We start from the raw sequence: 25520 nt of genomic DNA, 5'->3' as shown, positions 1-25520 counted from the left end.
CTGAGCACTAAAGCTTTATCAGTTCCTGTATTTTGAAGAGTTTTAAATCTGTATAAAACAAATTGTATTCCAGATGAAGCTGGAAATTAATACATTACATTTAAGTAAACCGTACTTAAGAATGATGTAACATGATCCAGCTCTTTGATGGATACTGGGAAGCAGATTAAAGATTGAAGGAATACTGTTGCTCCAGTTCTGATTTAGTGGTACACCCATTGACTGAAACCACTTGTCCTGAGCAGCATCATGGCAAGCCAGAGCCTAACCCAGTACCACAGGGTGCAAGGTTGGAGGGGGACATACCTAGGATGGGACGCCCATCTGTTGGAGAGCACCTCAGTCTCTCACAGAGCACCCCAAGCAGGACTTGAACCCCAGACCCACCAGAGAGGAGGCCCAGGCCAAACCCACTGCGCCATCGCACTCCCCGATCTAGTGGTATAAACAGGCAAAATGACATGTTATGGAGGGGATCTTGAATAATATTGACCATGTAACCATGTAATTGATTGTTGTGTGGTTGATTGCTGTAAAAGCCTAATCAAGGCAGGAGAATTTGATTCCCCAAGATGTGGCATAGAGACCTTGTCAATGTGGCAGACTCCCTAGAAACAGAACGTGCCAGAGATTGCTATCACAGTCCATTGACGCAGGATGACAGCAAGTCATGCAATACAGTACAGAACATTTAGTACAGTGAACTACAGTATGTCAGCCTGTTTCCCTTTGATATACACTTTTGAAATGGCGAAAATAAATTCCTATGCTTTCTTTGCATAATTTCAGAAAATTTAAGAATCGAAAATTAACAGCAAGTCATGCAGTACAGTACAGAACATTTAGTACAGTGAATTACAGTATGTCAGCCTGTTTCCCTTTGATATGCACTTTTGAAAGGGCGAAAATAAATTCCTTTGTTTTCTTTGCATAATTTCAGAAAATTTAAGAATCGAAAATTAACCAGAAAAATATAACTTTTAGTAAGACTTGGAAAATATAAAAATTTTCTTTAATTTCCATGTAAATTCTTTCAGACCAACAAATCACACTGTAAGTCAAACACAGTTCTGTGTTATTATGTTAGAAATATAATACAAATACAACTATTCTGGTCCTTTAAATTTTAATTGTGGCTGATCCCTTTTACAAATATTACCACGCACATGAAAAGGCCCATGGTATGCCTTTCACAATAAACGCAAGTTAATGTGTAACTATTTTCCAACACCATACCCTGATACACTGTATAAGAAACAGCTTTAGCTGTGCCACTCCTTTTCATGGTAATTTTATGATAAATAATTTTATAGATAATTAAGCTGAGTTGACAGTTTGACACGGTGATTTCATTGGCAAGTAGTCAAGTTACTTGTTAACTTTTAACTAGAAGCAAAGCAAATAATGGTGGCATACATCTGTTTGGTATGGGCTTTTCAATGGTAAGTTTAAAGTTAAGTTTCAGATTTAAAAACAACAGAATAAGTAAAACAACCTGAGCTTTCAGCAAAGTGCACCTAGAGTGAATTGCTGTGTTTTCACTTTTTTATTAAAAGATAATGAGATTATTGAGATGTACATCACTTTGGAGAAAAGCATCTGCTAAATGAATAAAGTGTAAATGTATATAATGTAGTGAAATTTTATGGTACAGACTGGACATGTGGAGAATGGTGGGTTTCAAAGAAATTAATGTCAAGACTCTTCTTGAATGTTGAGAGGGATTCAGCAGTTCCAAATGAGAGAGTGAGGTCATTCTACCTCATTGGATCCAGAACTGAAAACCTTTAGGCTTTTGATTGTGGACCATTTTATTTTTGTGTGAGACTGCCATGAGCCCAAAGATGGAGGACTGTAGCGGTTTGGGTGTAGGGAGCAATCAAGTTCTGAAGATATTGCAGAGCAGATTTACTGATATCTTGAATCCAGAATAACCAGAATCTTTAACTTGATGCAAGCAGCCACAGGAAGTCATTAGAGAGACACAAGGATGGAAGATACAAGGGAATGCTTCAGCAGGTCAAACAACTTGTGCAGGAATATTTTGGTCTCATCATTGTTAATGATGAGGCTTATGATGGTAGTATCGTCAACAAGGAATAATGGCACTCTGTATTCTGATGTCATATGAAACCAGATGGGAACATTGAACAAAAGAGTAATTGTTTACAAGTGCAAAGTTTGGGCTTTAGCTGAAAATGGTGGCACAGTAGCACGCAGCGGGGAGTTCAGGTCCTCAGATATAGTGCATGTTACGTGTAGTTTCCACCATCAACACCTTGTTACAACAACCGCTGCATCCGCAAAGCCACCAGCATTGTTGATGACCCCTTTCAAGGACTCTTCGCCCATTTGCTGCCTGACAGAAGGTACAGAAACATCCATGCCACTACCAGCAGACTCCGCAACAGTTTCTTCTCTGAGGCAGTCAGATTACTCAATACCCTGCTACCTCCCAACGCTCACCTGGCACAGTCAAACAGCTAACCCAGCATGACTCCATATACTGCAAACTGCCTTCAGTACAGCCCATTTTGTTTTGTCCTGTGTATTTACTGTCCTGTACTCCTGTTCTGTGTTGCACCATGGTCTCCAGAGAAACGACATTTCATTCCATTGTGTACAAGCTATACAGAGGAATGACAATAAAAACAACTTGAACTGGAACTTGAACCCCAAGTACAGTGATTCTGTTTTAGTTTTTGTTTCTGTTTACATTTTACTGCAGCAGAAGTGTCTGCCAAATGCATACATGTAATTCAAGTGTAATTTAGAGTAAATTTATGTTAATTAGTTGACAAAACCATAGAGAGAGCTTATCTTGGACTTTGGGTATGCATTATGAGGTTGTGAGTGTCTCCAGTGTGTGATTCATACATACACGCAAACAGCCAGTTTCTGACATCCTACACCAGGCCACGTATATCTGAAACCAGTGCGTCTGGCAACATGACCTTAACTTCAGACACCCCAACAGGATAAAATTAATAAAGTTATAGCTTAATTCATGAAACACAAATGGACTGGTTAGTGATTATGCTTGAGGAATGATATTACATACACACACACACACACACACACACACACACACAGACTGAAACCGCTTGTCCCGAGCAGGGCCGTGTTGAGCCAGAGCCTAACCTGGCAATGCAGGGTGCAAGGCTGGAGGCAGGGGGACACACACGCAGGATGGGATATCAGTCCATCACACGGCACCCCAAGCAGGACTCAAACCCCAGACCCACCAGAGAGCAAGCACAGACCAAGCCCACCACACCACAGCACCCCCTTAGGATGATATTAACTTTTGGATAATCCCAGGTCTGATCTTTGAAAAACCTCAAAAGCACATACACATCACAAGGCACCCCAGCTGAGACAAGAGATTCGAAACCCAGACCCACCAGAAAGCAGGCACAGACCAAATCTGCTGCGCCACCACACCCCCTCAAAAGCACATGCAGTTTGTGAAAAAAAAAAAAACATTTTTGGTTTCATTTTTTTAGTCTTTGACACAACTACAAAGAAGTTTCAATATCTAGGAAAAAACTGCCAGACTGCTTTTTGAGAAACTGTCACATACTGAGCTGCGACCAGCATGCTGGTAGCAAGGAATCAATAAGATGCTGGCAAAAATACCGTCAATGAACTACTGAATCTTGTTGTTGCTGTTGCCTGTTTACATGCATTTCACTTTGTACTGTTACACTGTTGTTTTGGTCCAGTATTTCACTTAACATTTTTTGTTTGAACCAGGCTGGGTGCCGGGAAAGGCCTACCGGTAGCCGTTTGTCATTAACTATTAACATTTCTTTTATTAAAGTCGGACAAGTACATGCAGTTGGTTGTTAAAAGTAAACACATTTATTGCAGTTTTTAAAAATCATTTCTGTAATCTTTTTGCCTACCATTCAGCAATTCTCAATCTAATCTTTGTTGTGCTGGTTAGCCTGTATTACAAACCAGATGGAGTGAACCACTCCGGGTATTTCTAGGTGGAAGTCCTTAGGCACAACCAACTTGATAGGCATGTTTTACTGTGCAATTGGATAAATGTTTTTATATATTGTAAGATAGGGATATTGATAACAAACAAATGTTTTGTATGTCTTGTATGTTTTTGTATTTATCTTGGGTGTTATTTTTGGGGAATATGTATTTTGGAATTAGTTGTTGAGGCTGTTATGGTGTAGCCAGGAGGGCGGAGTTACTGCTATAAAGCTTGTATTTGGTCAATAGTCATGAGACTCATGCAGACACAGGCACTCACATAGCAAATGGGAGAGCTGTGTATTGCTGTTGGTACAAGGGGTTTAAGCCCATGGCTCATAGGCCTTTTCTTTTGCAACTCACTGTTTGTTTTTTGTATTTGGCTGGGGTTAAAGTGTTTTTGAAGATCATCTTTTTAAGTAAAGAAAAATAAACATTTTTGGTCCAGCTACTTTGGTCCAGCTAGTTCTCCACTGCTGCCTCCATCCGTCATCCATACCCTCACAGAAACCTTTTACACTGTCCTCCAGAACTAGTCTAGGGTATAGTGCTAATACAGGAAGGGCATTACAAAAACAATAAGAGAGAGGGACACTAACAAGCCTAGCAATTAAGTCTTTTCTCAATCTATATTGGACTTATATCAGTAGCCCGTCACACGCACCAAAAGCAAGTTGTGCAGCCTTTTTTTATTTCTGGTGAGTTTGGTGACCAATGTGAAAGTAACACAAATGGAGACAGTGGGGACACTGCCAGGCTGGTGTGGGAAGGTTCTGAGCTTCTGTTTTCCTCTTCTCCCTGAAACTGGCAAGTCGGCTCTGTCAGCTGAATTCGAAGTCAGCTACCGCTTTCCTTATGACTGCACTCCAACCAACTCTGTTGTTGCCTTGAACCTTGAGGTCCTTTGGAGGCATGCCACAGTACCAGAGGTGCTCCTTGACACAGTCCTTGAAGCGTTTCCTGGGGTGGATTCCTGTTTCCTTGTGCCAGAACACTATAGAGGACTTGAAACGGCAAGCATGAATGATTTATGTGGATGATGTGGCCAGACAAACCCAGCTGAGCTTTCATGATCATGGCCTCGATGCTGGTGAGCCCAACCCTGTCCAGCACCTCTGAGTTGGTTATTCTATCCTGCCATTGAATCCTCATGATAGAGCGCAGGTAAAGTATGCAGAATTTTTCAAGCTGCTGGATTTACTTTCTATACAGTGTCCATATTTCACACCCGTACAGTAGGCTGGTGAGCACTACATCCTGGGGCACTTTTATCGTGGTAGACAACTTGATGTTGTGGTTGTTCATCACAAAGGATCAGAGTCGTCCAAGTGCCTGGCTGGCCTTGATGATTCAAACTGCAATCTTATCCAGAGAGCCATCAGAACAGTACATCCTCCCCAGGTACTTGAAGAAGTCCAAATCTTTCAGCTCTGTGTTGCCGATATGCACACTCAGGGGTGGAGCAGCTGAGATTGTCACTAACAAACATGACACGGGTGACAGAATTTTGCCACATCTGCTTTAAAGTCAGGTCAGAAAAATTGTCTGACAATCGTGTTTTAATTTTATATAACACTCAAATGGCCAGACCACTGATAATCATGCACCAACTGCAGCACTAGTTGTTGATATTTTGTTACAATAACAATTTGATAAATAGTACACCAGTCTATATCTGTGTCAGCGTGTGAGCACCACTTTCGTATTAGCAAACTTTTAAAGTATCTGTAAAATAAGCCACATTAATGTTATAACCCCAAACGTCTCTGGGTGACTAGGGTGCAGCATCAGGTGAATGGTTCCTCGTGGTAACAAGGGGTCAACAATATCACGCTTACAACAAGGAAGTGCTTAAGTGCAAGTTCTTTTTACTGTGCTAATTGGTGCAGATATTCTGGTGACTATTTACAGAACACAAAGACACTTTCCAGGGGAATGTCATGGTTGCGCGTAGCGAGGACGGACTCAAGTGCAGAGTTCTCGTACCGATGTTCAATGAAGCCGAATCAGAATCCAAAAGCAAAGTCGAGGGGCAGGCGTGGGTCAGGCGATCAGCAAACGTTATACAAAGGGCTAGGCAAATAGCGTGGTCGGGAATAAACAGGCAAAGGGTCGATGTCGGAATAGGTTCTCGGAAACACGGCTCGCAGGGAAACAAGGAGGCAAAACAAGGTTCCGCGTCTGGGCTTCCTCGGCTTCCCTCTTTATGGCCGCTCCTATTAGGGAGCGGCAGGTGTCGCCAATGTGCCGGCTGCATGGAACGTGACAGTACTCCCCCCAACACCCCACGGGCGGCCCCGGACGCCCTGGGCCGAGAAGGAGGACACCCCCAGGGGCGCGGGGCCAGACACTCTGGATGGTCCCTGTGGAAGGCGGCAATCAGGTCGGGGTCCAGGATGTCCGAGGCGGCTACCCAGGAACGCTCCTCTGGGCCGTACCCCTCCCAGTCCACCAGATATTGCAACCGACCTCTCCGTCAGCGAGAGTTCAGCAGGGCCCGAACTAGATAGGTATCGTCCCCCGCGAGGGGTAGTGCCGGCGGTGGTGCGGTGTCTACTGGTGGCTGATGCAAGGACACCCCTACTGGCTTCAGGAGAGAGACATGGAATGTAGGGTGTACTCGGAGGTCAGGAGGCAACAGAAGGCAGTAAGTAACCGGTGTGACACGACGCACTATCTTGAAGGGGCCGATGTAGTGGGCCCCCAGTTTCCTTGAGGGGACCTTCAGGTTAAGGTCTGGATAGCCAAACTCTTTGCCCTGGCAGGAACGATAGGGTACGCCGGTGCGGTCCGCCTGACGGTTGCAGAGCAGGTGGGACCGGACCGTCCTCCAGACGCGGGTGCTCTCGGTGTGCCACGTCTCCACGGCCTGAACAGGACACGGAGTGGTCTCTCTAGGGAACAGGACAGGTTGGTAGCCTAACACACACTGGAAGGGCGACATACCTGTGGATGTATGAGGCGCGGAGTTGTGGGCATACTCTGCCTACGCCAGGTAGCGCTCCCAGTGGTGCGGTCTTTGGGAACACTAGGCTCGGAGAAACCTTGCTACATCCTGCTGTAAGCGTTCAGCTTGGCCGTTGGCCTGCGGGTGGTATCCAGATGTAAGGCTGACCGTTACTCCGAGTCGGTCCCAAAAGGCCTTCCATACCTGAGAGGTGAACTGGGGTCCTCGATCTGAAACAATGTCTTCAGGGAGGCCGTTTAGTTTAAATACTTGTTCGAACAAGATCTCCGATGCCTCGAGAGCTGTAGGCAGCTTTGGGAGGGGCACCAGTATACAGGCCTTGGAGAACCGGTCTATGACAGAGAGGATCACGGTCTTACCCTCTGAGACCGGTAGGTCCACCAATGAAGTCCAGCACTACATGGGTCCAGGGTCGGGTCGGCGTAGGCAAGGGTTGTAGGAGACCAGCTGCCTTTTCGGGTACGGTCCTGGTTTGAGTGCAGGTGGTGCAGGCCTGGACGAAGTCCCTGACGTCATCGGACAGTGAGGGCCACCAGAACCGTCCTTGTACCAGGGAGAGGGTATGTCGAATCCCGGGATGCCCCGCCTCCGGAGCCTCATGGGCCCATTTCAGCACTGCTGTGCGGAAGGAAACGGGTACGTACACACGGCCTGCTGGTATCCCGGGTGGTTCTGGCTCGCTGTCCTGGGCTTCTTGGATGTCCTGGAGGAGTTGCCAGTGGACCGGACCCACCACACATCCCTGAGGTAGGATCTCCTCTGGGTTGGGGGGCATCGGTTCTGGGTCATGGATCCGCGACAAAGCATCGGCTTTCCTATTCTTGGTACCTGGGCAATAGGAAACAGTAAAGTGAAAACGGGTGAAAAACAGGGCCCATCGGGCCTGACAGGAGTTCAACCTCTTTGCGGTCTCCAGGTATTCAAGGTTTCGGTGGTCCGTGAGTACCACAAAGGGGTGGACAGCACTCTCCAGCCAGTGACACCACTCCTCAAGCGCGAGCTTGATAGCAAGGAGTTCCCAGTTCCCGATGTCATAATTGCGTTCGGCAGGGGTCATCTTCCTGGAGAAGAAGGCACAGGGATACAACTTCGGAGGGTCCCCTTGCCTCTGGGACAGGACCGCACCCACCCCTACCGAGGAGGCGTCTACCTCCACCACTTACGGCAAGGAAGGGTCCGGCTGTTTCAGCACTGGGGCAGAGGTGAACCGTCTCTTTAAATCCTGGAAAGCCCTCTCCGCCTGCACCCCCCACGGAAGTCTTCGGTCCTTGCTAGCCGTTAGTGCGGTAAGGGGTGCGGCTACTGTGCTAAAATTCCGTATGAAACGCCGGTAGAAATTCGCAAACCCAAGGAACGCTGGAGCGCCCTTACCGTGGTGGGTCGAGGCCAGGAGGTCACTGCACTCACCTTCCTGGGGTCCATGGAGACTCCCTCCTCGCTCAGGACGTAGCCCAGGAAGGAGACTTGGCGTTGGTGAAACTGGCACTTCTCTGTCTTGACATATAGTCGGTGTTGTAGAAGCCGCCTGAGGACCGCCTGGACCTGCTGGATATGCTGCTCTCGGGTCCTGGAGTAGATCAGTATATCGTCAAGGTAGACGATGACTCAGTGGTTAAGGAAATCGCCCAACACGTTGTTCAGAAAGGCCTGGAATACCAAGGGGGCATTAGCTAGGCCAAAAGGCATGACCCTGTACTCATAGTGACCTAGTGTAGTGGAGAAGGCCGTCTTCCTTTCATCCCCCTCATGGATCCGAATAAGGTTATACGCACTGCGGAGGTCTAATTTGGTAAACCAGGTTGACCCATGAATACCTTCCAGGGCCGAGGTGATCAATGGTAGTGGGTGTGGGTATTTGCTTGTTATGGCGTTCAACCCCCGGTAATCAATCCACAGCCTTAGTCCCCCGTCCTTCTTACTGATAAAGAAGAACCCTGCCGCCACCGGCGACGTCGACGGCCGGATCATCCCAGCCTCGAGGGCCTCCCTGATGTACTCCTGCATGGCTCGTTGTTCCGGCAATGACAGGGGATATACCCGACCCCGAGGTGGTGTGGTACCTGGTAAGAGGTCTATAGCACAGTCCCAGGACCTGTGAGGAGGCAGTTCGGCGGCGCGGACCTTACTGAAGACCTCTCGTAGGTCCTCGTAGTCCAGGGGTATGTCCGGTGGAGGAAGGCCCTCTACCCCTTCCACCGACGTGGCCCGACACGGAAGGGTGAGGCAAGACGAGTGGCAGGACCCTCCCCAAGAGACCAGCTTGTTGGTACTCCATCTGAAGACCAGGTCATGACGTGCCAACCAGGGGTAACCTAAAATGATTGGGGTGTCTGAAGCTCGGAGCAGAAAGAAGGTTAGTCTCTTGTGGTGACACGCGCTTGTTTTGAGCAGGAGAGGTGCCGTCCGGGTATCAACTACTCCAGTTCCCAAGGGTTGTCCATCCAGGGCTTTCACACTCAGGGTGACGTCACATGTTTTACGAGGGACATGGTGTGCTTTGGCAAAGCCCACATTCATAAAACAGCCCGCGGCTCCTGAATCTATGAGGGCGCTTGTCTGCACCCGGCTTGCCCCCCAGGAAATACTCACTGGCAGCCGCAACTGTCACCGGTGCTCCCCTGGACTCACCTTCGTGCCTGTGGAGGTCCCTTGAGGTGGTCGCACTGGGCATGCGGCACGGAGATGCTCCTGGGAACCGCAATAGAGACACAGTCTCTCTACCAGGCGCCATCTCCTTTCTTCTCTCCTGAGCCGGTCCTCCGCTTGGCCGGCCCCCCGGGGTTGTCGACTCCTGCCAAGGTTGTCAATGGCGATGGCTGTCTCCACAAACCGGTCGAAGTCCCCCTCCTCACCCCTGTACGTGAGCTCGTCCTGGATCCGGGGATTCAGCCCGTTGAAGAAGCAGGTGGGGACGGCAGGGGAGTTCCAGCCACTCTTGGCCGCGAGGGGTCTGAACTCAAGAGCGTACTCAGCCACGCTTCTACTTCCCTGGGTGAGACACATGAGACAATTACCCACCGAGCGCCCCGCGTGCGGGTGGTCAAAAACCACTTCGAACTTCTCGCGGAAAATGTCATAGGTAGTTCTTGGGCGAGTGCGCCACCCAGCGGCTGCCCACGCCCGGGCTGGACCGGTCAACAAGGACAAGACGAAAGCGATCTTAACCACGTCCGTCTGATACATGCGGGGAGAATACTCAAAGACCAACTCGCACTGCATCAGAAAGTCCTGACATTGATCGGGCGAACCGTCATACCTCTCTGGGGTCGCGATCCCTGCGACCGTCACAGATGCCTCGGGTGATGTGGGCGGGGCAGGCTCAGCAGGAGTCGCGGGTGGACCCTGGAAGTCGGGTTTGAGAATGCCTCCGGCCAGGAGAACCTGGATCAACCTGTCGATCTTTTCTTGCATGCGCTGCAAAGACTGGTGTTGCGCTCCCAAAAAGTCGCCTTGCTTGGTGAGCGCTGTAAGCAGTTGCGCATACTCTGCTGAGTCCTGGTAGCAGGCGGAACCTTCTGTCATGGTTGCGCGTTGCGAGGACGGACTCAAGTGCAGAGTTCTCGTACCGATGTTCAATGAAGCCGAATCGGAATCCAAAAGCAAAGTCGAGGGGCAGGCGTGGGTCAGGCGATCAGCAAATGTAGTGCAAAGGGCTAGGCAAAGAGCGTGGTCGGGAATAAACAGGCAAAGGGTCGATGTCGGAATAGGTTCTTGGAAACACGGCTCGCAGGGAAACAAGGAGGCAAAACAAGGTTCCGCGTCTGGGCTTCCTCGGCTTCCCTCTTTATAGCCGCTCCTATTAGGGAGCGGCAGATGTCGCCCATGTGCCGGCTGCGGGGAACGTGACAGGGAAAAAGGAACTAAGACACTGCCAAAGCAAAGAACTTATGAAACAAAACAAAACAGTCTTCAGCATTTAGGATGCTGAAACTAACTTACTTTTTTTACCAGAAACCAGAAATGCAAAGGGTGCCACTCACCTCTTCATCCGTCTAGACAGGCAGCTGAAACCTACATGCTCAATATGTAGCTCACCCGATGTGTTTACCTGTCTGCTTTTTCTTTAAGACAACAACACAAAGTAAACACACAGCAACAGAGTGAACAAAGACAAAATACATCTTGTTGGAGCTTACATTTCCTTGGGAAGAGAAGACAGAATAAGCTAATGAAAGAAAGATGGAGAGGTACGAGGAACTGGTGGAGCAGTGCAGCTCAAAAGGCCCAAGATCAATGTGTGTGTCAGCTGAAGAAGGCTGCAGGTGCTTTGCAGAGAAGCCTTTATATAGAGCCTAAAGTATGTTGGGTATCACAGTCAATCGGAAGAGCCCATCATAAATAGTGACTGAGCCTGCATAAAGAGTATCTAGATGGCTTTGGATCAGTGAAATGCTTGAAACATATTGTAGGATGTAAACCTACCAGAGCCACAAGATTACAGGAGAGTTTTAGTGATCCATTCTGTGTAGAGATTACATGAACACAAGAGTGCGTGTCATTATTACACTAAAGTGTTGAGCATAACTGATACACTTGCAAAAACTTTTTTAGAGAAATTAAATCCCTCCACCATCTTCCACTGTAACTTTAAATAATGCAAATGGATGCACAAGCATATACGTTGTTTGAAACTGCTTGTCCCAAGTACAGTTGCAGCAAGCTGGAGGCTAACCCAGCAACATAGGGCGCAGGGCTGGAAGGGGAGAGGATACACCCAGGGCGGGGCACCAGTCCAGCACAAGGTACTCCAAGCACGACTTGAACCCCACACCCACCACAGAACAGGTCCCAGCCAAACCTGCTGCACCACCACACCCTCCGCTGCATGACCATCTTTTGGTTATTATCTAAATGCATATCAGAAAAATGATAAAACGCACTGCTGCATGCATATTTACATACAGATTAAAGTGTAACCATTAAACACACACACATTTTCAGAACCGCTTGTCCCATATGGGGTCACGGGGAACCGGAGCCTACCCAGCAACACAGGGCATAAGGCTGGAGGGGGAGGGGACATACCCAGGACGGGACGCCAGTCCGTCGCAAGGCACCCCAAGCGGGACTTGAACCCCAGACCCACTGGAGAGCAGGACTGTGGTCCAACCCACTGCACCACCGCACCCCCGTAACCATTAAACTCTGAAGTAAAATAGCCATTATTACCTTAGAGAAATAAGATTTACTTTACTTGGTTTACAATAAATATTTACTTTCTAAGGCAATACTTTTGATTTCATTCAGAGCAAAGCACTGCAATAGTAGTTTTTGTGATTTGCCTTAACCAAACTTCTCACTGAAACCAGAATGTCCATCCGTTTTATGCTAATCATATAGTTCAGTATATGAATTTTAACTTCTGGAAATCCAGTTTTTTTTTTAGGAATTATACAACATGCAAGCCCCACTCCAGACAGTTGGGATCATTTAAAAGTCTAGTAAGTTCCCAGAATTGCAATTTGGATTGTTTAGGAGGCACACTTAAAAACATATGTCTTCCAGAGTGGACAAAAATGAATGTCTGGGTCTCAGGAGCACAAGATTTGATTAGTTAAATTTTCATTTTTGCATTTTAAGTGGCAAAATAATTTTATAAGAATTGAATTATCTATTATCTATTCTATAAAAAATGGTTTCTTGACTATATGGATGGTTTAGTTAAACACATTACATTTAACCTGTTTTATTTAAATTATGCATTAGTCATTGTGTGTTTATGTTTGTCTGTGTGTGTCTGGCAACCATAGCACCCCAACCAGGTTTATGACTTGTCTAATTGCCTATGCTTCTGAGATAGACACCAGACCGCTGTGGCCCTGCACTAGACCATTGATATAACCATTTTGTTATGAAGAGTGACTAAGGGGGCACCTCCCAGGAATCAGCCTGCCTTTCACCATCTCATCTACTACATACTGCATATACAATTGCACAGGGTCACATTGCAATGAATAAAGTAAAATATTATTGCAATCAAGATTCAGTCAAAGTGCTACACAGAATATTATAATCAGTAGGAAGTCACAAAGTGTACCAAGGTACACCCTGAAGAGGACAGACATTTATGTCCAGAGAGGCCCATGTCCACCGTATGGTTGGGGTTAAGGAACCAATTAGATTTAAAACAAAAAAACTTTGCTAAAGTTTGAGAACTGGAAACATGGTCTGTTATAATTTTCTAATACTCATGAAAGACTGTGAAACATTAAAACATTTAAGAAGTACAATATATGGTAACAACTCAAACAAAAATTCATACAGGAGAGATTTAGGACTGGCTAGAAAGTTCATCCCAGGTGCTCCTTGGCACAACTGCCGACAAACATAAGCATAAGGCAAGGTTAATTAGAAAGAACAAGAAAGGGTTCTTCAAAGGGAAATGTTTTGTTTAGTTGAACAGGGTTTCACCCTAGACAAACCTTCCAGAGCCTTCCACAACCCTAACGGTTTGAAGTCTCCATCATGTTTATAGAGCTTGCAACCCTGTTGCAACAACACCATAAAAGTCAATCAGCCATTTTCCTTCTTTAATTATAATTTTTTCAGCAAAAGAGCAATTTCATTGTTGCAATACTTATTGCATTAAAAACAAAAGAAGAAGAAATGTATTTTAGAAATCTCTTACAAAGGCAATTAAGATGCTGTTTTGTGACCTTGTAATTTGTGTGAATTATGTAAAACATAGTTTTTTGTTGCAGAATTACTGTTGACAACATGGCCATTTTGTGCTTAAAAGTTAGTTTTATCTCAGAATGAAGTCATTGTAAGTCACTCAAAATAGCTTTACTGCATCTTTCCACACTGTAAAAAACAAATGCCTTCTGCCAAAATTTTTCTCTAGGTTATGCATCATATTCTTTTTTTCGTACAATATGTTAAGTTTAGACTATAGCATGCGTAACTCTCAAAAAATGTCATTCTGATTAAATCAACACTGAAGTATAACTGGAGGCGGTTTCATAAAAAAATGAAAAATGTAATTTTAATTAGATTTTTAATTAAAATTTTCTAAAAAATATTTTGTTTTAGTTTAAATACATTTAAATAAAAAAAGGTTTAAAAGATATTTTTAATGTGTTTTTTAAATGCATTGAAATATTTTGAATAAGTACGCATACAATATCTGTTTATTAGCTGTTATTGTACAGCATTTATTGTACAAAGTTAATACATCAATGCATGAAGTCCACTTGTTTCCATGCCTGAACCCTGCCAGGAATCTCAGATTATTATTATTATTATTATTATTATTATTATTATTGTTGTTGTTTTTGCTGTGGTACTCATTGGGCTGTTAGTGATTGTTTAGTTTTTAAGGTGTCAGGAATGTTTATGATTTTATTTGAAGAAGAGTTCTGTAGATACAGTAAGTACTGCCACTTAACCAGATGTTTAGAATCTTAATCATAAGGATAGTAGAAGAAATTAGCATGCAAATCTGAATGCCAGTTATCTTCCTATTCTTTTTCCATACACATTCAAACAGAAATTGTCCTTCTCTCCACAGTTAATCATATAACATTATTATTTTCTGTTACACCTGCAAAATAGTCTTCAGTTTTATAATACAAGGATAAGGACAGATGCTGGCCACATACAGTACGTTCTGATTTCCACTCCTATCCAGATAAAAGATGAATTTCTTCTGTATGTACTGATGCCGGGGAAACGGTGGCGTGGGGATGGGGACGGGGGGGTCTCTCCGGTGGGTCTGGGGTTCAAGTCCTGCTTGGTGTGCCTTGCAACGGACTTACAAATTGTCATTAAAGAAAAGCCTTCCACCAATGTATTTTGATAACATACACAGCATCACTCTTTTTTAAGGTTTTATTTTATTTTACCAGGTGGGTTAGGGTTGAAGGTATGGAAAGGGTGGGGTTCTTTAGAGGATACAATTGTTTGGTATAACCATTGTTCATTGTAAATGGTTTATAGTGATTTTTTTTTTTAAAAAATTGTCAAGAGAAACAATGATGTCACGACCCACGAAGATAATACCCCTCCTGGCCAGAGGAGGCGCCACTCAGTGCCGCTAGTCAAGACCCACGTATCTGTTCACAATTGCATAGTTCGCGGAGGTATAAGGAGCAAGCGGCGGAGGACCGATTGTGGATTCTTCATCAGTGGTCTCGTTTCCTCAGTTTGTTCCGTAGGTGTTTATGTTCCAGTCCTGAGTGCCCGTTCTGTCGGCTTCTCGTTCTGCAGTCCTGGTCCAGTGTTCCTGTCCGTTATTTCATCACGTCTCTGGGTTCAAATCGTACTCGCAGATTAGCGTTTCATTCATTGTTCATGTGCTACTTAGTATGAGCACTGTGTGTTTTTTTGTCCTGCGTTTCTTGTTTCACCTCCACCAAGCGCTTTAAGTTTGCACAGTGCATTTCTAATATCACTTTGCACGTGGGGTCATTTTACTTTTCGTCCGTGTTCGCACGTAACAGCAATGCATGCGCGTCCGTGTCGACAAAAATGACTGTGGACACTTCCCTTTCAGGCCTTGTCACTTGTGACATCATCAGAGTACGGTTAATTCTGGTGAACCCTTATGTTTTCCACATCAATTTAACAGCACATAAGTTTCAGGCTTCTCTGACCTTATCAATCCACACACGATGCCCCTTTGCTAATGGGAGGGGAGGGGCTTTTTGTAAGGGAAAAAGACTACTGAACTGTCCAACAAGGGGTGACAAGTCTGTAGGTCTTGCACTAGATTGTTTAGTGTATTGCATCTGTGCAGTGTGGGGGCGCGGTGGATTGGACCGGGTCCTGCTCTCCGGTGGTTCTGACGTTTGAGTCCTGCTTGGGGTGCCTTGTGGCGGACTGGCACCCCTGGGTGCATATCTGCCCCCTCCAGCCCCGTACCCTGTGCTGCTGGGCTAAGTCCCAGCTTGCCACAACCCCACTTGGGACAAGTGGCTTCAGACAGTGTGTGAGATATGCCTAATAATTTTCCTTAATAGAGGAGGCATTCCAAAATGAATTGTTTCCTGGAGACACTTAAACTTAAAAACACTCAGAGGACATATGAAGACATAAAAAACAGATCTAGTCATAAAATATATTTATTTACTTGATAAAATGTCTTTCTTTTCCCAATATGACAGGATTGCAAAACCATTACACCCAGAGTGATCTAACAATAATATTGTTTAATAAGGCTTATTAAAACATAATATGAATACAAGATTTCTTAAGTTCTTTTTTTACTCATTTAAAAAGCTAAAAAAAATCACTTAAAATATTATTCCATTGGTCCCTTTATTTTTATGGATGCAAATTTTTCTGCAGGATAATCTAGTAAGATGTAGCACTTCTATGCTTAAATTTCATTGGTAGCAAACAATTCCTATTCTCTGTTAGACAATGCATGGCTTTCAAATGCACAGCAAAACCTTACATAACATACACAGAAAATTAGTTTTTCTTGAGAGTGGATACACTAATTTAGCAATCAGATTCTAGATAATAGCATAATGTCTGAAAGAAAACAAAAAATATTTGCCCACATTTTGCAGGACATGAGGCTAAAGTAAGCTCGAGAACGGCAGTACTGCAGATGCATAGGTTGGTGTTGGCCACAAGGCCTTCTGAGTGACTTTTTTTTCCTGAGGTCTTGAAACTGGCCACCAGAGGTTACAGATTAATTTATTCTAAAATTGCAAAAACTACACATGGCAAATCTCAGAGACAGCTCAGGGGATTGGGAATGGAGGGAGGTGCTGGGAGCAACTGGGAAGATGTTGGACCAGAGTTTCCTCACTTGAAGGAGGCCCGAACCTTGCGGCCTTTGAGGGGTTGCGGCGGGCGGTAGTTATTCACCATGAAGCATGGAGGCTCCCCTTCAGCACTGAACAGCAAACTGCGGAACTTCGCCATCTGTTGGGGGGAAGAATAGGAAGTCAGAACCGAAGAGTGGCACAACACCAGCATGCTACAGACCTCCTCCTCTTCCTCCTGGTTCTCTCACCTTCATCAGAGCTGGAGGCCAAACACAAAACAGCCTTATACCATCCACACTCCTTTCCGAGGCACTACACCATCAACCTATCCTTTATACTGGGCAACTACCATTGTGTTTTATGACAAATACAGTATAACTCTGTGCATGTGTGCTGGTACAAGTGTTTTGAAGGTGGGAGGCGAGGGTGTGAAGAGAGAAGAGTATTAAAAAAAACTGAAAGCAAGGTGACCACTTTGGGAGAGGGAGAGAGATTTGTGTAAGGGGTGAGAAGGAACAGACCCCAAAGAGTGCAGATGATGTTCTCTGAGAACAGACTGTGTGCAAAACAGCAAAAACTTGTTTTAATAATAAATGTTGCATATCAGCAATGGCAGCTCCTCATAACTTGATAGAATTAAATGGCCATTAACAAAAAAAAAAATCTCAGAGTTGTTTACTATTGAACTACCACTGTTGTTATCTCAGTTGCTGTCCCAGCTACTTTAGGTCTGATGAATAAACAACAACACTGGAGGGAGGCAAAGATTAATCTGTGTATTTATTCCACAAATCTGCAGTGGTCCAATCTCCTTAGGGACACATTAATGTGTTTTAATTGGATAATTCTGAAATTAAATGCTTCTGTTTCATTGTATACATTTTAAATGCTGCAGCTAACAGTGTAGTGGAAAGTGGTTGCAAGTTCAAATCCTCCCTACTGCTGTAGTACCCTAGGTAGGAGCTAGGTACTTAGCCTAAATGGCTCCAGTAAAAATCACTACGCTGTATAAATGAGGTAAGGTGAACCTGATTTCTCTCAAGATTAGAAAATTTAAAATTTTTTCCCTTCAAAATGATTTATTTCTGGATTCAGTTCAACTCTTCTTTTTGACTGTTGGATTGTTAGACTACAGATAGAAAGTTTAGAAATTATACTGTGTATCCATTCCATGCTGAGAGAAAAAGATAATATATATACAAAATAATGTCATGTCTGACAAGCAATAACCCCTGCGATGACAGGAGTAACTCTATCTCATCAGCCCAACTCTCACACGTGTTCATAATCTTACACTCAACAATCGATAGCTGTAAAAACAATAAAGAAAGGAACGGATTCTTAATCAGCACTCTACTGCCCTTCTTGTGGTAGCCTACCAATTCTTGTTCATTCACTGGTTTCCCAAGTCCTGTCCCATGGGTGTTTGTGTTTGAGTCCCGAGTTCTTTCTTGCCTGAGTCATTCTGTACACCTTTCCAGTTCCTGTGTTCCAGTCCTGTATTTCATGAAACCTCTACGTTCTAATCACAATGTTTCTTTTCTTAATTTGCACGTCCGTGTCTTTGTTCTGTGTTTATTATATCACATCCGCACTGTATTTTCCTGTTTGCAGTGTGCACTTAGAAGTACACTCTGCACGTGGGGTCATTATACTTCCCTACACGTCCCTGTTGGACTCACGTCTGGATGCGGCAAATAATCACAATATATGCTGTTTGAATGAGTGTCACAGGATTTGCATTTTTGAGTATATAAATTTAAACTGCCTTACATGTCCAATAAAATGTTAGCCACAACTACAATTAAAAAATGGAAAAATGAAAAATGTATTGAGCTGGGTCACACTGGAGACAGTTTAGAAACTGTTAATTTTTTTCTTTTTTTAAAAAAACTTTTCTTTAACTACTAAATTGGACTTAATTAGAGGACTATGCTGGGCTGGCATGGGAAGCAGGCTGCTGTCGGACAGCTATTATCTAAGTTACTGAAGCACGAGGAAATGCAGAAGCCCACGCAAAGCCGCAAAACAATAAAAATAGACCTTGATGGTCACATTTTTCAGAGGTGGACAATACCTTATGTTTTCCTGGCAATGATGTAATACCATGTTATTGATTGCAGGTTTTCTTAATTTAATCCACTATTAAAAAGGACAGCTAGCATCCAAAACAGGTGAACAGTGTTACAGATACATGAAGACAATTATTATTAACATTTAGTTACATGCAGGAGGGCAAAACTAGAAAGCCTAGGCTCCCAACTTTAATGATGTGAAGCACATTCTCACGTTCATAAAAAGCTCATCTGCGTGCCAAAAATGACTGTACTTACACAACAGCCTTTATCTTAAATTACAGGTGAAACACACCTTGCTTCACATAACTCAGCCCAAGAATTCCCTGTATTTCTAGTCTGACGTGTTTGATGGAAATGATCAGACCAACAGCTAAAAAAAAGCTTGTCAAGCGTATCAGCGAGAGAAATATTGCAAAAGCTTATACATTTATACAAATGCAGTTTTTAAGTTAATACAACAGATCTTTTGTTTGACTTTGATCATTTGCATTTAACGTGCAATTAGTGTAAATGTTTCGATATGGTAGGTTCATACACAGGTGACACCAACTTATTTTTAAAAGATAGGAACATCTTTATATGTATAGCTAGCAGTGCGTAGGATATGTAGAGAAGTGTCTCTGTGTATTACAGTTTTCGTCATTTACACAGGTGGGTCATATTCAAATAGGCCTAAGCGTCTGCAGTGTACCTGACAAGCGAGGCTGAAAACACCATGGGGAGAGATGGAAAGCGATCTGACTGTTGAGGGCTGGAGTGGGGCAAGGTGGACGCTACCTGTGCGGAGCTCACGCTGATGGGCTGCTTCAGCACGATCCACGTGACGCTCTCCAACAGAGGGGGTGTGGTCAGAGACCCCTCGTATGTCCAGTAGTCCAGACAGGGAGGGAGCAGGACTTTGGGGTCAAAGTTTGAAAATGTTGTCTGCTTCCCCTGGTGTGGATAACCATCATATGTGACTGCTGATTTCAGCCCATACACAATAAAATATGAAATTCAACTGATGGATGAGAAAGACTGATCAGAAAATGACATTTGCCTTGGAAAAGTGTTTTTCATGACATGGTAATTGACCTTTTTACATATAAGTCAAAAGATCACTGACTTGTGACGATTATTGTGATTATTAGGTGAACAGTAAGCTTGGCATTTCCTTTACACCTTTCACCACCAGTCGAGGTGGTGTCATCTGCACAGCTGTTTTTATATATATATATATATATATATATATATATATATATATATATAATATATATACATGCACATATATATATATATCTCTGTATATTACATGAACATACATATAACTTTGTGTGTGTGTCATTTACTGCAAACATCTGGGCTATTTAAAAGAAAGCTGCACAGTTTTTAAGAATATGACAGCTGTGATTAAGCATATTGATAAAATGTCTTTCCATACCAAGGTCAGAGATCATTAAAGTGTGTTTCATGTATGTAGACTCAACTCTGCCTTATATTACTGAATTTGAACCATCCATTAAAATTTTACACATCAATGGCTATTATGCAGTCATATTAAGCGACTTAATATAAGAGGATGCTTCACTAGTAAGCACTGTTTAAATATTAGCATTTTTACACAATTTACACAACTTTACACAATTTCCTTGAAATTAGCAATTCTTCCCTGTAACGGAAGGCTACTGCAAAATGTGGCTTACGCAAGCAATCAGTAAAGCATGTCTTTACCTTGCACTTGATGGCATCCAGAACGTCAAGCACTTTCTGCAGTTGGGGGTTAGCTGCTCCCACCTGCAGGCAAACACACCCAGGGGCAGGGCATTCAGGGTGAGAATTCACAGTGACACAAGTCTGTCATCGTGCTAATGTTCAAATGTGGAACAGAACTATAGGATTTCAGCTGGTATTATCGCACGTCCCATATAGTGTGCAGCCTGGCACGGCCGGCGGCTTTATTAGTTCATCTATACAAATGCCCAGACCCTCTGTTAATGTCTCAGACCCTGTGGGTTTTGCATCACATCACTGTGCAAATGTCGTAAGAGTGTTCGATTCAAGGATAAAAAGCACCTTGAGGAAAACTCCCAAAACAGCAAGTCCATCAGGTTTGGTGGCGGCGTCACTGAAGCTGGGGTACTTAGTGTTCCAGTGAACCAGGTGGAGCTGCAAATAAAGGTATCACATAAAAGTGCTATTCTGGGGATCCAAATCCCTACTAAGGGTTCTGCTTTTGTACCCTACTTTGAAGTAAGGTTCACCTGTGCACGAATGGACTTTGTGTGATCATATACTCATACGTAATATTCCCCAGAATTTAAAAAAAAAAAAAAGTAAAGTGGAACGCTAATTATTTTTAAAAACTTTAGCTCAAAATTTGAAGTGATTTACTTGCATAAAATCTGGCACTTCTCTCTCATTAAGATTACTGGTTAAAAAAGAAACAATGAGGTGCTTTGGATTGTATTAGCAGGTCAATACCTCGCAGGCATATTTGGTCCCTCCCACAGTGTGCTCAGAGCCCTTGTCATCGCTGGCACCCCAGTGGAAGTGGAACTGTCGCAGTCGGTATGTGCCAGAAAGAGGTCCCCCAGTAACTGCTGTGTTTTCATCAACACAAGACATATGTTATTACATGTTTTATGGCCATAGCATCAACTAAATGTCGCTTGATTTGTTCTCATCTCATCTTTAAGAGAAAGATTCCCATGATCTTCTAGTAGGGGTTGTAGTGATTAGAGTTGCCACCTTGCATTTAAAGGCCATGGGTTTGTATGAAACTCCTGCTGTACCATCACTTATCAAGGCACTTACTCTGAACTGCTGCAGTAAAAATCACCCAGCTATGTAAATTCATACATTTTTAAGAATAACTCAACGCTAAGTCAATTTGGAGAAAAGAAAAATTAAATTAACATAAATGTATGTATGTGAATGAAGGATGACAGTTTCAGCAAGAGCCTCTTGTGAAGGTCTGTCATATCGAGGGAAATGTTGATATGGCACTGGATGGCATAATCATTATTACAGTAGAGGTAGCCTGACCCAGAGCTGCACGGCAACATACGACCGTATCAACAGTTTTGAGGTATTGAGTGTCTCCATTTTCCTGCTCTGTATTGCGTTACTTTGCTGAGTGTAACCGGAACACAAACACTGAGCAGTGAGATCACACCACAGCAATCAAGCAGTATCTGCTAAACTGGAGTGGCTGGCTGCTGATTTACTGCTTAACCAACTTAAGACTTCATACACCCTTTTGATCTAGTGCAGCATACAGCCAAGGATTTTTTAAATTGTAAAGCACTTTTTTACACATAATTTACCATAATAACCTGGGTTATTAACAAATTCAAATGTAATTCCACATGAGAGCTATCACTAAATACACTGATAAAATGTTTCCACACCAAGGTCAGAGAAGATCAAAGCATTTTTTAATTCCATGTCAGAGATATGAAAAAGAATAATGGAGCGCTGAGACTCAGAAGACCAGCCCAGAATATGAACACAGAGCTTATAGTCATTTGGAACAATCACACCCAATCTCAATAATTGTGCTGAACTAACAATAAATGCTACACATTTTCAGAAACAAGAAGAATAGCATTGTACAACTGTTACTTATTTATCATATAATTACAGAATTTTTACTGTCACTATTATTGTCCCTCTCAGTGGCCTAAAAACTTGAAACAAAATAGTGTTGCGGGGACCAAAAAGCTGTAAGTATTCAGTTGAACATATACAGACAGGAAATAAGCGTTCAGTACTAACCAGAGCTGTCAGTGTCATCAGCAAAGTCCACCTGGAAGGAATGGCCATTGTTCAGAATCCCTTTGCATGTGCTTGCATCGTACTTGACGGCAAGCGGCTTTAGTGCTGCGTCGTACTGTGCCTGGCCAGGTACAATGTCAATGGGAGACTGCCTGGGTCCACTGGCCAAAGGATAGTCCTTTGACCACTGGTCAGGGCCTGAAACACAAACACATTGGCAGTGCCTTAAACATTGCTCTTCATCTGAAACACATTTTTCTCATAAACAGCGTAATTCTCAGGTGACCACATGAAGAAATCTCCCTCCACCTTTTTCAAAACCTAGGTCACAATATAAATACAGTAGGTATCTTTTCTCAGTCTGTTGAGTTTTCCACTCACTTTGTCAAACCTGTTAACCCTTGGGTTGCGTGCAATGAGACACCTTCCTATATGGTGTTCCCATCTGAAATAAGGCAGCCAATTTTAATAGTTTATAAAGCTATTATAAAACATAGCTTATGACTTATTATTGTGTTACTCCTTTTAACCAAAATCAATCCTGGTCATTAACACACCTCTACAGTTCTACACTTTTTGGAATTTATGCTCTATAGAATTTACCTGAAGTGATCGTGAATCCTGGTGTGTGTGTGACTGTGAATTTCTGAGTTTAGCATCTGATACATTTCATACTCTTTGCTCTTTACTTTCTTGCCCATAAATTTCTTCTCTGACTAGATTTGATCAGACACATCACAGATAGACAGAATGTGAACAAAAGTATACAATTCTGTTAAAACTGGAGGCAATTAATTTTATGCTTTCAGATGTGCATTTTCTAGGATGTCATAAAGCCTTATGAAAGAAACCACGTTTATTATGACACATAAAAGTTGCAAATGAATCAGATTCGACTGGAACACAACCTAAAAATTAAACTCAGAATTTACACTTGAAACGGTCAACAAGTTGAGCAACAACCTGGTCGGACAGAAACGACACACACACAGCTGGAATTCCTGGGCTGCCCTTCAGCAGCCGCCTCAAGGACTCGCAGAGAACAGAATACACATTCTGGAGATGCGCCTTGGACACAGAGCAGGGAACCGCTCACACACTGTGTCATCGCAAATGGGAGTGGAAGAGGTGCAGAGAGAGAGGCTCACCATTGTGCGATCCATACCCCCAGCCGTGAGACATCTTACTGAGCGCTGCTTGTGCCGACCAATGCGCGCCTCTTCCTGCGTATACCGTTTATATACCCTCCCCCGGTCAGCGATCCCTGTTAGGGAGGTTTGGCCTCGAGCTCTGTCGTTTGTTCTTTCTCCCACCCACACACCAGCGGCAGGAGGAGTTAAAGACCAGAGGGAGAGACCCGTCCGTCCCTGTACATTACATTTACCTGACGCTTTTCTCCAAGGCGACTAACATTGTAAGGTTAAAATTATGTACCTCTGCAGCCAGGTAATTTTAGTGGAGCAATTTAGCGTACATACCTTTCTCGAGGGTACTAGTACAGCTGAATAGGGGGAATCGAACTGGCGACGTTCCGACCAACAGTGCTAACCACGACACTACTAGCTGTTCCGTAGAGCCGGGGGTGCTGTTAGCTCTCCGATACACGGAGAATTGATGTCATCCCAAGTATATGAGAGAAGGTCGGATACATCCCTGTGTTTTACTCGTAATTCCCGCGTCGAAAGTCACTGTTTTGGAGACGTAGAAAAACGTCTTTGGTGGTGCTGCTCACTGCCGTGCGCGAACTGTCAAGGCACCAGCAGCACCGAAAGGCCGGCAGGGCACGCGGTGCTACTGCGGTTCCGCTCTGTCTGCTCTAAAAAATTACTTCTGTCTAAAATAACCAGTTTTGGAGGAACGGATTGGCACGACGAGTGTTTGTGTCCTTCAGTGCCGCTGTAAGGGTCCCGTCAGTGCTTCGGCGCCGAAAAATACATACAGATGCACGAAACGTGTGTAGAGCATATTTTTAAATGTTGTAACGAAGGAAAGGTTAAGTTTACAGAATGGTGTTTTTCTGCTTCCATCTTCTGGAAGAAGAGGAAGTCAACGGGGAGCACATTTTTTTTAAAGAAAAATGAGACATTCTTTAAGAATTTAAATAAGAATTCTTTAAGAATTATCTAAGAATTTCTTAGACACTGCATGTCTGAGAATCTTATACGGTATGTTGTAACCAAAATCTATTCTGATATGCCATTCAGTTACTGGTATTTCAGTTATTCGTGTAATTTTACGTATTTACGTATTTTCGTATTTTCAGCAACAAGATACATTTAGTTGAAAAGAAAAAGATGTTTGGTAGGTATTACGTAAGTCATCCGAAATACGTTTCTAAACAAGTCGAAGAATCAATAAAACCGTAACCCCCTTTAAATGTACCGACAACCTCAGATTGTGGATCATGTAGTTAAATTCAATTTTAATTATATTTGTGAGAAATATAACTCAATGTGTTATCGCAGAAAAGATTGTGGAAGACTGGTGGTATAGTATATACTGCTGCTGGCCTACATATTTTTAAATTATGAAAGTATCTGAAATGCATGCTTATCAGGTGATATTAAGATAATTAAAGCGTCATTTAAAATGTCCATTTTGTCAAATTTAATTCTTATCATTACAAGTGATATTGTGCAAAACTACATGTATGTGAAGTTAAAGTTCCAAAATAATACATACTTGTGAAGCAGCTCTCGGGCGACATCGCGCGGCATATTTTTTAAAAAGCACAGAACTCATCACAGAATTTTGATGAGAAACTTTTGACAATGAGAGTCCGACACTGCCATTGGAAAAAATGGGAATGAATAAATGGCTGGCTGGCTGAGTGAGTCAGTGAGTCAGTGAGTGCGTGCCCTAACAAGGAGTATTTGACGTTTCTATTAACAATGCTAACAGAATTTTTTTCTAATTGTAATAACAACAGGAATAACATTTTCGCCATTTCTCCAACTGAAAGCTGAAATACATGATGAAAATAATTTATTTAATCTCCAGTATTCAAAG

At 43.5% G+C, this 25520-nt stretch overlaps 1 protein-coding gene across 1 annotated transcript; it reads right to left on the bottom strand.

The window, feature by feature from the left end:
* Positions 1 to 16077: 16077 nt before the first annotated feature.
* Positions 16078 to 23756, bottom strand: LOC108938304 (carbonic anhydrase-like). Its single transcript, XM_018758780.2, has 7 exons — positions 23660 to 23756; positions 22512 to 22709; positions 21216 to 21334; positions 20808 to 20900; positions 20466 to 20528; positions 19533 to 19688; positions 16078 to 16834 (listed from the first exon to the last, which is right to left on the bottom strand). Exons 1-7 carry the CDS (start codon positions 23691 to 23693, stop codon positions 16715 to 16717), a joined length of 783 nt encoding a protein of 260 aa, XP_018614296.2. The 5' UTR covers positions 23694 to 23756; the 3' UTR covers positions 16078 to 16714.
* Positions 23757 to 25520: the final 1764 nt, after the last annotated feature.

The sequence above is a fragment of the Scleropages formosus genome, chromosome 10 (genome assembly GCF_900964775.1).
Source record: "Scleropages formosus chromosome 10, fSclFor1.1, whole genome shotgun sequence".
Lineage (NCBI taxonomy): Eukaryota > Metazoa > Chordata > Actinopteri > Osteoglossiformes > Osteoglossidae > Scleropages > Scleropages formosus.
The sequence above is the reverse complement of the archived record's forward strand: the minus strand, read 5'-3'. Positions and strand labels throughout refer to the sequence as shown.